Source organism: Canis lupus, chromosome 27 (genome assembly GCF_011100685.1).
Source record: "Canis lupus familiaris isolate Mischka breed German Shepherd chromosome 27, alternate assembly UU_Cfam_GSD_1.0, whole genome shotgun sequence".
NCBI lineage: Eukaryota > Metazoa > Chordata > Mammalia > Carnivora > Canidae > Canis > Canis lupus.
The window spans coordinates 17,664,668-17,678,150 of NC_049248.1; the positions used below are offsets into that span (position 1 = coordinate 17,664,668).

At 36.7% G+C, this 13,483-nt stretch overlaps 1 protein-coding gene across 6 annotated transcripts in view; it reads left to right on the plus strand.

Moving 5' to 3' along the window:
* PIK3C2G (phosphatidylinositol-4-phosphate 3-kinase catalytic subunit type 2 gamma) overlaps nucleotides 1-13,483 on the plus strand; it is a 365,888-nt gene that overhangs the window by 317,830 nt on the left and 34,575 nt on the right. For 4 of the 6 annotated variants that reach the window (XR_005379904.1, XM_038576933.1, XM_038576932.1 and 1 more), the window contains one exon: nucleotides 6,222-6,319. Coding sequence is in view for 4 of the 6 variants with exons in the window: in XM_038576933.1 (XP_038432861.1) it covers nucleotides 6,222-6,319 (98 nt within the window). In the remaining 2 variants the exon portion in view is untranslated. The remainder of the gene's footprint in view (nucleotides 1-6,221; nucleotides 6,320-13,483) is intronic. The other 2 variants (XR_005379905.1, XM_038576934.1) reach the window with 1 other exon arrangement.

Below are 13,483 nucleotides of genomic sequence, written 5' to 3' on the forward strand. Positions count from 1 at the left end.
AAAGAGAAAGAAGAAAGAAAGAAAGAAGAAAGAAGAAAGAAGAAAGAAAGAAAGAAGAAAGAAAGAAAGAAAGAAGAAAGAAAGAAAGAAAGAAAAAGAAAAAGAAAAAGAAAGAAAAAGAAAAAAAGATTCGAGGAGAGATTAATGACTTAGAACACAGAAAATAGAATAAATAAATCTGGAAGCTAAAAGTAAACAACAAAGAATGCAGTAGTTAAACTAATCAAAAGAGTAAGGGCAGATGCAAATACAAGAAATATATAGTATTTACAGTATATACATATGAATGAAATAAATACAAAAAGAGAATCAAGAAGTAACCATAGAAAAAGATGAAACTAAAAATAGTAGAGACTACTTTAAGTCTACAAAACTAAATTTGTAAATCTGTCTGAAATAGTGTTCTAGGAAAACCCAATTTACTTACCCTAGAAAAGATTAAGTTTGATAGAAAAGAAAAGCTTCCAAAGCAACGTTCAGAACAACACCAAGTTCAGATGATTTCCAGAGGGATTCTACAAACTCTTAAAAAGTAGGTAATTCCACTGTTATTTAAACAATTCCAGAGCAAAGTAAGGAAATTTTTCTTTATTATTTTTATGAACCAAATAAGTATTTATGCCAGTAGCTGTAAGGATTACAAGAATAGCAAAAAAGGAATCGCAACCTAATCTCACCTCTGAGTATCAATGGAAAATTATAAATAAAATATTTGCCAAAACAATCCATGAGCACACTACAGATATGTAATTCACCGGGACCAGAAATGCAAAATGGTTCAATATTGGTAATATACAATATACATGTTATCATCTTTAAATGATATGGTTGTCTCTGCAGACGCTGAAAAGACACTTGATAAATTTCAGTAAACTTTCTTGACAAAGCGCTGAAATAAAAATAAGTGCTTCAACATGAGAAAATGTATCTGTCTTGGCTATCCAAAGCCCACATCAGGTATGACAGGATAACAGTGGAAAAACATTTCCACTGAAGTATAAAATAAGACACTATGCCCATGATCATCACAATTACCAACAGATGACTCACTCTTTTAACCTCCTTCAGGTCTTCGCTCAGAATTTACCTTCTCCATGAGAAATCCCCTGATGGTCTCATCTAAAATTGCAAACTGACCCTTATTCTGCTAGTTTCCAGTGTCTTGTCATGTTCTGGGTTTTTATTCTGATCATGTATCATATTCAGTTATCATAAATTTTACATATTTATTATGTGTTTTGCTTTTTTGTATCTCCCCCAAAACTATAGAAATGCCAAGAAAGGAATTTTGTCTAATCTGTTCTAAGGGCTTAGAGCAGTGCCTTGTCCATAAAAGGTCAATAAATATTTATGAAATGACTGTATGAAACTTTAAAAAAATTAGAAACAAACTTTAGAAGACAAGATGAACAATGTCTACCAGTAATACCATTACATGCCTGGAGAAATAAGAATCAATTAAGAATCTATCACAAATTATGAAGATCTAATAAAGGTAGAAGGTACCAAATTGATATAAAGCTATCTATTGCATATAAATATATGCAATAGAATGTAGATAAAAGAATAAAAGTAAAAGAAAGATAGAAGAAAGATCCTATTTGGAATAGCAGGGAAAAAAACACCTAGGAATAAATTTAACAGAAGTGTGCAAGATCAAATGAAGAAAACTTCAAAACATTATTGAGGAATTTCAAAAATGCCTTGAACAAATGGAAAGACAAAAGACATAGTATGCTCTCATAAAGGAAGATTCTACATCATAAAAATGTCAGATATTTCTGATTTAACTTTGAATATAGTTTTTAAAAATATTAATGGATTTATTTTTAAATAGATAAGTTAATTCTACAGTTCATAAACAAAAATAGACAAAGGCCAGGAAATTTTAACAAAAGCATGAAGTAAGATTAGCCCTACCATATATATAAAACATATTACAAAGCCCCAAATAATTGAAATACTGTGGCGTTGGCCCAAAAAAAAATGAATAAATAGAACATAATAGAATATCCATAAATAGAGTCAAATATAGTCAGGGATTTAATATGTGGCCAGACCATTAAGGGAAAATTCAGTCAATAGTGCAGAGAGAGCATATTTCACACCATGTGCCAGTGTAATACCAAATGGACGAAAGACTTTAAATGTAAATAACAAAGTCATATATTTGACAAAGAAAACAGAAAAAAATCCTTTATAGTCTGAGGATGAGCTAGTATAGTTATGACTAAAAATCCAGAAGCCATAATAATTTTGCTGTATATAAAAAACTATAACAGAGTTTTAAAAAATCCAAAGATAAATTACAAAATGGGTGGGATATTTGCAATTTATCACAAACAGTGGTCATCAAATATACAACCAACTCCTAGAGATTGATAAGAAAAAGACCAACAACCAAATAGAGTATTGTGTAAAGAATTTAAAAGACGATATGCACACACAAATACAAAGGCTCTTCAGCAGAAAAAAGGATCCGCAAACTCACTCATAATAAAAATGCAAATTAAAATTACACTGATACCATTTTTAACTCATCAGATTGGCAAAAATTCCAAAATTTAATTAATAAGCTTGGTTACAAATCAGCCAGCACTCTACACTGATGATGGTAATGCAAATTAGTACAACCTCCATGAAAGGTGATTTGGCAACATTAATCAAAATTACAAATGCTAATACCCTTCCACCAGCAATTCTGCTGCTGGAAATTTATCCTATAATATTTGTGCACAGGTACAAAAATGATATGCATACAAAACTGTTTATTACAGCATGATTTATAACAGCTGAAAAATATTAGAAACAACCCATATACCCATCAGTGGAGAAGTGGTTAAATAAATTATGGCATTTCACATAATGGAATAATATACAAGTGTATTTTTTAAAAAATAAAGAAACTTTGTACATTATAGAAATTTCTCCAAGATCTTTGTGCAGAATAGTAAATATGCTGTTTCTTTTGTGGAATAGTGGGAGGGGACAGTAAAAGTACTTATTCATATTTGCTTATATGGAGAAACTATGGAAGGATGTGTTCCTCTGGAGGGATAAATGGTGGAGGAACTGGGTGCATAGGTATTAGGAATGGATAGGTATTAGGAATGAATAGGCACTACTGTATATTTTTAAAATACATTTTTATTTTTTAGTTATATGAATATATTATCATCTGAAAAAATATTTGGAAATGCTACTTTTTTTAACATTCATGGACACATTGTGCATAAGTGCTATTAGCTGCTATAGTGTCATGCATTCAAACATTTCAACACAATCATCCTTGGATCAATAATATTTCAACAGCTCTTAAGGTTATTATAAATGGTTGTATTAAACATAATCAGATTCTCCAGACTAACTTGAAGCAGAAAATCAAAATATTCTAGCATCTTCTTGTCCATATGAAATGATTCTCAAAATTCTCCCTTTTTGGATTCTTCATTTAAACTCTTTCCCTTAGATTATTGCCCCTTCTTTGCCCCTTTACAGCATGGTGTTTAAGAACACAGACTTTAGAGATCATTTAACCCTGCATGGTTTATTATCTGCATGACCTTTAACCAAATGCCTTTGGCTCCTCATGTGTAAAACAGAAGTAACAAAAACTTTATAGATTTGCTGAGGATTGAGTTATTTCACATACATAAAGCTCTTAGCCCAATGTTACGCATACAGTAAAAGTTTTAGAAATGCTAAGTACCTCTACGATTACCACATTGACTACTAAAACTTCCTGGAGGCCTGAATTTTCACTGAGTTCTGAGCTCTGCCTATATTGACAGATACTGGTTTACTAATCTGTCACTAGAGTTTCAGAGTAGAATATCACTTCGGTTAGTTTAACAGTTATAGTTACTATTTAGACACTGAATCATAAACTTATGCTAATTTCTTACTTTTGAATTAAAACTCCTCTGATTAAATACATTGAGTTTCTATGTAGTAATCTTTTCACTCTTTAATTAAAAAATAATGTTCGTTGTGCATCAAAAAGTCATCAACATTTTTGCCATTCTCATACCAAAATCCAATTACATTTTTTTTACTATGAATTCAATTTACCTCAGTACTATTTGAAGTAAATTATCTCATAGTATCTCTAACTCAACAATATCTCTCAGTCATTGTAATCAAATAAAAATATTTTAAGGAAGAATATTATTATTTTTATGTAATTACCATTTCAATTATAAGAAACAATGCCAATTTTAATTATCACAATGTCAATAATCCACATTAACAAGAACATTAGTAAATATTACCTACAGGTAATGTATAAACTACTCTTACAAACATGTAAAAATCTTTGGAAAAGGAAACATACCAGTCAGGTTTTCTTATCAAAAGTTGGAGAGAATTGGAGAGCTGAAACTTACTCTCAGAAAACAATGTGGACCACAATGAGCCCATAGTAGAACATTACCAAATTCCTATTATTAATAAATTTCTAATTTCCCTCAGAGAATATACAACCAGAGATAGCCAATGGAAATATCAGAAAAACTACAAATTATGCTTAATCTGTATAAAACAAAAAATTTTAATTAAAAACTAAAGCCTTCATTCCAATGATGGAATGATATAACTTGAGAAAAAATAAGACTACTCTTATTATTAAATAAATGTTTACTGTGACATTATGGAGCAAGCACTGATTTATATATCCCTTGGGAATATAGCGCAAAAAGTAAACCTTGAGGGAGATTATAATCCACTAAACAAATTGAGGCACATCAGATAATAATTTTGATACAACTATTAAGTGATAAGGGCTGTGCTAGGGGAGTTCAAAGGGAGGTGACCACAGAAACTATTTTGCATCTTAATTAGGCCTCTAGAAAGATAAAGGTTCAATAGGAAAAATGGTAAAAGAGGTCATTTCAAATAAAGAGAATAATATGAATGACTGGAAGGAAATAGCAGAGCATGTTTGTAGAACTGAACATACAGACTACAGCATGGAATAAATAACAGTGGGAAATTAAAAAAAAAAAAAGATTCAATAAGAAGCAACAATATACTGGGACACCTGGGTGGCTCAGCGTTTGAGCATCTGCCTTTGGCTCAGGGTGTGATCCGGAGGGCCCAGGATCAAGTCCTACATTGGGCTCCCTGCATGGAGCCTGCTTCTCTCTCTGCACCACCCCCCCACCGTGTGTGTGTGTGTGTCTCTCATGAATAAGTTTAAAAATCTTTTAAAAAAAGAGCAACAATATAAATCTGAGAAATTCTGATTTTTTTCATAGGTACTGGAAAGCCATGATCAAAAGAATAATTTTATAGAAGTTGCTGTAGGAGCAATATATTGGTAATTGTGTATAAATCGGTTGGGGTTCTAGGAGAGGGGAAGAGAATGTTCTAGTAGTTCAGACAAGAGATTCATCTGAGTCTGAACTAGGAGCTGTGGAAATAGAAGGGAAGAGATGAATGCAAATATATGGAGAAGACATTACTAATGGCAAAATGAACTGAGAGGTTACATTGTGAAAACTGTTGAATTTCTCAGTTGATCATCTCAACTATACCCTGCAGTAGGTAACTATCATCTCCATTTTAAAGAAGCCAATTATCTTAGTCATAAGTTAATTATACACACATAACACAATCTTAAGTATAGTTCTGGGACCTGAACCCCAGGCTCACTGACTTTTAAAGCCAGCACTTCATGCTAATACTTAAGCTTAATGGTACTGAAGGTTGAGAAAATTAGAGCCAGAAATGGCACTAAGTTTTCAAGCTTAAATAATTGGGAAAATAATCAATCAAAACAAACACAAAATCAATCAGAAACACAAGATATGAGGAGAAAGAGTTGGTTGAGGATGATTAGACACAAATCTCATCTTTAACCAATTCAGTTTCCTAAAGAATATTATGTTTTCTGCGTGATTTGAAGAATGTTTCTTTTTTTTTTAACATTTAATTTATTTATTCATGAGAGACACAGAGAGAGAGAGGCAGAGACACAAGCAAAAGGAAAAGCAAAGGGAGAATCAGTCTCCCTGCAAGGAGCCCGATGCAGGACTCGATCCCAGGTTCCGGGGATCACACCCTGAACCAAAGGTAGACATTCAACTGCTGAGCCACCCAGGCGTCCCTGAAGAATGTTTCTTTTGCATATTATTCACTGACTCCATTTTAGTCTTTAAATGTTTAATTTATACTGTGATGAACCACTTCCAATTTAACCCACCAAAATTCTATTGCTTTAGCAGGTGAGAAGTTTCCTGACAAGATGCCTATGGTGCAGTTAGTGATATCACATGAGGATGCGAAGCTGACCATACTAGTGAAACACATGAAAAACATTGTAAGTTTATTATTTCTAATAAGAAACATGTAAGCCTACATTTAGAAATCACTTCCCTCCTTCCAGCAATTAATGTCAACATTAGTGAGAGAAATGGGGCCAGCCACCAATTTAAGTGAGGAACAGTAGGCCAATTACAATGTTCTGCCTCAGTATGACTGTGATCTCTGGGGTAAAGACTATAAAATGTTTTATAGGCAAAGTCCTAGAATGAAAATTAGACTTTATTCACAATGAAGCATCAGGCCAAATCTAGTGAAAAAGGTTTGAAAATGCAGGACTAACTGGAGTATTAAGATCCAAAGGGAAAAAGTTAGGTCCCAGGAATTTACATCTATCTCATCCTACTGAGCTTAGTGGAACATTAACTCATCTCTGAATAGTGCCAGCACTTTCTCTGTGAAGCCAGGAACTCTTAGGCTTTCCTCCTAGATACCCATGGAGTACCTTGAGCTTATACCACCAAAACAGTTATGTTTTGATGTAATTACTCAAAGATATACCTTTCCCCTCACAAAATAATAATTTTTTTGAGGACAGGAACCCTATCTTTGTATCCCAGAACCTAGGACAACAATGGTAGTTAGCCTCTAAAGAAAACTGAAAGCTCTTCCATTATACCCCATTCGTCTCTGAAGATGGGTCAAGTCAGAGGCACAGAGAGCAATTGGAGCATTGTCATTAAGTAAGAGAAGGAGCTTTCTGCATCACAGTGTAATTGATTAATGGTCCAGGTCTGGGTACACAAACCAAGAGGGGTAACTCTAAGCTTTGCCACTTGTCCAGTCTTCCTCTAGTCTACTCAAAACAGATCCTCCATTTGGTAAAACTCCCAGGATACTGCTCTATAGAAAGTCAGTAGCCCTATTTTGGCTCTATCCCTTACACACATATGTCTCTCATGATGTGCTTGGAAAGACTTAAAAAAGCAAACTCTTTTCATTGTGACGTGCATCTGGAACATACTAGAATTTAATCAATATCTGTTCAGTAGACAAATAGTTGGCATAATTTGCAGGGGATACATCCTTTACAAACTTAGTATTAGCCAGATAGCCAAGAATGCTTGTTTATAGATCTAGGATGCTCATAATCAACAATTTTTGTAATATCTGGACAAATATTATTAGATGTGTTTTGTAAAACTTTTACTAACTAAAGTAATTATTTTTAGTTGCTTTTGATAAGATTATCATGTTAAATGAGAATAGGAGTTGTTAAGAAATTCTTAGTCTGGGAAATGAAGACTCAGTGAGATATTATTTATGGCTGTCTACATATTCATAGACTTTAATAATCTGTATAAATATATGTAATAAAGTAAAAGAATGTTAAGAAATGATGTCAAGTTAACAGAACTTACATTTGTATATGATTATTAGTTGAAAATAGTCCTCTTGAAAATTATGTATTTATTCCAGTAGTGTCATAGCTCAGAATGTTTTAGAACACTCTTGTTGGCATTGCTTTTCAATCTGGCATATAAACCACACAGTAAACTTGGAGATATTACTCAATAGTCATGCCTAATATTTGATCAAAAGCAGTATTAACCAATTTGGTCACCCATTTTATTCACCAGATAAATCCCCAAATTACTTTTGACAGTTTTCAAAAATGCATTTTATAGCGAGATGAAGTTGTGCTGACAATAAGAATATTCAAAAAAAAAGTGATGCAGCATAAAGGGAGGGGGGAAAGTGAGTAAGAGCAAAAATACAAGATTTACATCAAGTGAGGGGTAAATGGCAAATGACCAGGTACATCCTACCAAAGGTAAAAAACCAAAAAAAAAAAAAAAAAAAAACAAGGGTAAAAAACCATCTAGGGCCACGAGAGCCTATACATTGCCAATGTCCTCTGAAAGAACGTTATTAATAATGAAGTAATACTCCTTGCAGTCTAACTTCTCAGTCTAAATGCCAGTTCTTCTTTTCTCCCTAATCTCTTAGCATTGCCCTGGAATTCATTCCTACACCTCTTCTCTCTTCTATTTCCAGCCCTGTGGCTTGAAATATCACTACGTGTCTTTCTCTTCCATATTTATAACTCCAGCTTGGAATTCTCCCTAAAATCCAGAGGCATGTATGTAACCGATTACTCAACAACTCTAGTAGAAATTGAATAGGCACCACAACCTTAAGCTACACCAAATCAAACTTCTGATTATTGCCCCCTAAACCTGCTTCCTCTGCAATCTTTCTCATGTCAGGAAACAGCACCTTTATCCTACAATTTACTCAAGTTAAGTCCTTAGAACCATTCTGACATCTCTTACAAACTACAACCAATTTATCAGCAAATTCTGTCAGCCCTGCTTTCACAATAAATCCAGAATTCCACAACTTTGCACCTTCACTGCTACCACAACTACCATAAATGGTTCAAGCCACCATCATCCCCCACCTGAATCACTGCCATAATTTCTTAACGCATCTGCCTGCTTCTGCTTATATTTCTTTCTAATCTCTTCCTAACCTAGGAGTCAGAATATTCCTTTGAGAGTAAAAGTCAGATCTTGTCATTCTTCTCTCATATCCTTCAGAGAGCGAGGCCTTACATCACTTACAATGAAAGCCGTAGTACTTATTAATGATCTATGAAGCCCTGCCAATCTGGCCTCCGTGACCTCTCCAACCCCATCTTCACAGACTCCCTCAATCACTCCACTCCAGCTTCAGTAACTTCATTTACTGAAGTTAAATATCACAAACATTTGTACCTGTTACTCACTTTAACTGGAATGCCCTTCCCCAGGCTCATGGCTCAATCCCACATGTCCTAAAGGACTATGGCTTACTGCCACCTTTTCAGTGAGGTCCTCTCTGATTCCCACATGTAAAACCACAAAGCCACTACTTGTTGCCACTTCCAAACTTCCCTTCCTCCTTTACTTTCTCCACTGCCCTGTGTCACTGCTATAAGCCAAGGGGCTTAAACAGTGTCAAGTACATAGCAGGTGCTCAATGAATACTTTATTGAATAAAAGAATGTCCAATTTCTGATGTGAATAAATAAGAATTAGGATCTTGTTCACCTTGCAGAACCCATCACAACAAAGTTCTCATGCCTTGTATTTTTCACAACTTCCTTTATATGACTATTTCTTTTGCTTATCTGAAGACAGAGATAACACTGTAATATAAATGACAGGAAAATCTATCTATAAATTCTCCACAGATTTTTTTTTGCTCATTTCAAGTTTTAACTAATTATTATTTATTTTTGAGCCTTTAGTGTTTTAATATGCTGAAGTAATCAGACTAAAGAAGTTGTGCTTCATTTTATTTTAATGTTAAAATGTATTATTCTGCCTGCAGTTCTGTTATATTTAATATTAAGTGTGATGAAAAGAATTGTTTATCTTATATTGAATCTTTGAAGATTTGCTCTAAGAATTACTTCTCTCCTGTGAATTCATAAGCTAAAACAAAATTGCTAAAAAGATTTTCCCTTTTAAAGCAGCCCAAAATGATTTATCCTAGTGAACAGAGACTGACAAAGTAATTCAGTTATTTAGAAGCTTGGCCAAGGTTTTTTAAAATAATATTTCAGTTTATATAACAAAGAAATATATAAAAATAATTTAGATTTGAAACATTTTTAAAAATCTTTCTAGCATTTTCCCATGTAGCCCACTATAAAATGCCTCTTCCATTGACATCTGCATGTCTCTCTATGCATTGCAATGTCTGTAATGTCTCTCCTCGAGGGGGAGGAGCAAGATGGCGGAAGAGTAGGGTCTCCAAATCACCTGTCTCCACCAAACTACCTAGAAAACCTTCAAATTATCCTGAAAATCTATGAATTCGGCCTGAGATTTAAAGAGAGACCAGCTGGAATGCTACAGTGAGAAGAGTTCGCGCTACTATCAAGGTAAGAAGACGGGGAAAAAGAAGTAAAGACACAAAGGCCTCCGAGGGGGAGGGGCCCCGCGAGGAGCCGGGCTGAGGCCGGGGCGAGTGTCCCCAGGACAGGAGAGCCCCGTCCCGGAGGAGCAGGAGCTGCACCGACCTTCCCGGGGGAAAGGGGCTCCAGGGAGGTGGAGCAGGACCCAGGAGGGCGGGGATGCCCTCGGGCTCCCGGGGACAGTAACAGTCACCTGCGCCCCGGGAGAGTGCGCCGAGCTCCCTAAGGGCTGCAGCGCGCACGGCGGGACCCGGAGCAGCTGAAGGGGCTCAGGCGGCGGCTCCGCGGAGGGGGCTGCGCGGCCCCGGGAGCAGCTCGGAGGGGCTCGGGCGGCGGCTCCGCGGAGGGGGCTGCGCGGCCCGGGAGCGCGAATCCACCAGCGCAGGCTCCGGGGCACAGGGCGCCGGGACACAGCCCAGGATCCCGCCTCCCCCGGGACAGGCAGAGGCCGGGAGGGCCCAGGACAGCGAGGACGCTCCTGCCCCAGCTGAGCAGATCAGCGGCCCCGCCCCGGAGCCTCCAGGCCCTGCAGACGGAGTTCCTGCCGGAGCTGAATCCAGGTTTCCAGAGCTGCCCCGCCACTGGGGCTGTTCCTCCTGCGGCCTCACGGGGTAAACAACCCCCACTGAGCCCTGCACCAGGCAGGGGCACAGCAGCTCCCCCAACTGCTAACACCTGAAAATCAGCACAACAGGCCCCTCCCCCAGAAGACCAGCTAGACTGACAACTTCCAGGAGAAGCCAAGGGACTTAAAGAACACAGAATCAGAAGATACTCCCCGGTGGTTCTTTTTTTGTTTGTTTGTTTTTGTTTTTGTTTTTGTTTTTGTTTTGTTTTGCTTTTTGATTGGTTTCCTTCCCCCACCCCCTTTTTTTTCTCCTTTCTTTTTCTTTCTCTTTTTCTTCTTTTTTTTTTTTTTTTCGTTTTTTTTTTTCTTTTTCTTCCCTTTTTTTTTCTCTTTCTCTTTTCTTTCCTTCTTCCTCTCCTCTCTTTTTCTCTTTTTCCCAATACAACTTGCTTTTGGCCACTCTGCACTGAGCAAAATGACTAGAAGGAAAACCTCACCTCAAAAGAAAGAATCAGAAACAGTCCTCTATCCCACAGAGTTACAAAATCTGGATTACAATTCAATGTCAGAAAGCCAATTCAGAAGCACTATTATACAGCTACTGGTGGCTCTAGAAAAAAGTATAAAGGACTCAAGAGACTTCATGACTGCAGAATTTAGAGCTAATCAGGCAGAAATTAAAAATCAATTGAATGAGATGCAATCCAAACTAGAAGTCCTAACGACGAGGGTTAACGAGGTGGAAGAACGAGTGAGTGACATAGAAGACAAGTTGATAGCAAAGAGGGAAACTGAGGAAAAAAGAGACAAACAATTAAAAGACCATGAAGATAGATTAAGGGAAATAAACGACAGCCTGAGGAAGAAAAACCTACGTTTAATTGGGGTTCCCGAGGGCGCCGAAAGGGACAGAGGGCCAGAATATGTATTTGAACAAATTCTAGCTGAAAACTTTCCTAATCTGGGAAGGGAAACAGGCATTCAGATCCAGGAAATAGAGAGATCCCCCCCTAAAATCAATAAAAACCGTTCAACACCTCGACATTTAATTGTGAAGCTTGCAAATTCCAAAGATAAGGAGAAGATCCTTAAAGCAGCAAGAGACAAGAAATCCCTGACTTTTATGGGGAGGAGTATTAGGGTAACAGCAGACCTCTCCACAGAGACCTGGCAGGCCAGAAAGGGCTGGCAGGATATATTCAGGGTCCTAAATGAGAAGAACATGCAACCAAGAATCCTTTATCCAGCAAGGCTCTCATTCAAAATGGAAGGAGAGATAAAGAGCTTCCAAGACAGGCAGCAACTAAAAGAATATGTGACCTCCAAACCAGCTCTGCAAGAAATTTTAAGGGGGCCTCTTAAAATTCCCCTTTAAGAAGAAGTTCAGTGGAACAGTCCACAAAAACAAAGACTGAATAGATATCATGATGACACTAAACTCATATCTCTCAATAGTAACTCTGAATGTGAACGGGCTTAATGACCCCATCAAAAGGCGCAGGGTTTCAGACTGGATAAAAAAGCAGGACCCATCTATTTGCTGTCTACAAGAGACTCATTTTAGACAGAAGGACACCTACAGCCTGAAAATAAAAGGTTGGAGAACCATTTACCATTCGAATGGTCCTCAAAAGAAAGCAGGGGTAGCCATCCTTATATCAGATAAACTAAAATTTACCCCAAAGACTGTAGTGAGAGATGAAGAGGGACACTATATCATACTTAAAGGATCTATTCAACAAGAGGACTTAACAATCCTCAATATATATGCTCCGAATGTGGGAGCTGCCAAATATATAAATCAATTATTAACCAAAGTGAAGAAATACTTAGATAATAATACACTTATACTTGGTGACTTCAATCTAGCTCTTTCTATACTCGATAGGTCTTCTAAGCAAAACATCTCCAAAGAAACGAGAGCTTTAAATGATACACTGGACCAGATGGATTTCACAGATATCTACAGAACTTTACATCCAAACTCAACTGAATACACATTCTTCTCAAGCGCACATGGAACTTTCTCCAGAATAGACCACATATTGGGTCACAAATCGGGTCTGAACCGATACCAAAAGATTGGGATTGTCCCCTGCATATTCTCGGACCATAATGCCTTGAAATTAGAACTAAATCACAACAAGAAGTTTGGAAGGACCTCAAACACGTGGAGGTTAAGGACCATCCTGCTAAAAGATAAAAGGGTCAACCAGGAAATTAAGGAAGAATTAAAAAGATTCATGGAAACTAATGAGAATGAAGATACAACCGTTCAAAATCTTTGGGATGCAGCAAAAGCAGTCCTAAGGGGGAAATACATCGCAATACAAGCATCCATTCAAAAACTGGAAAGAACTCAAATACAAAAGCTAACCTTACACATAAAGGAGCTAGAGAAAAAACAGCAAATAGATCCTACACCCAAGAGAAGAAGGGAGTTAATAAAGATTCGAGCAGAACTCAACGAAATCGAGACCAGAAGAACTGTGGAACAGATCAACAGAACCAGGAGTTGGTTCTTTGAAAGAATTAATAAGATAGATAAACCATTAGCCAGCCTTATTAAAAAGAAGAGAGAGAAGACTCAAATTAATAAAATCATGAATGAGAAAGGAGAGATCACTACCAACACCAAGGAAATACAAACGATTTTAAAAACATATTATGAACAGCTATATGCCAAT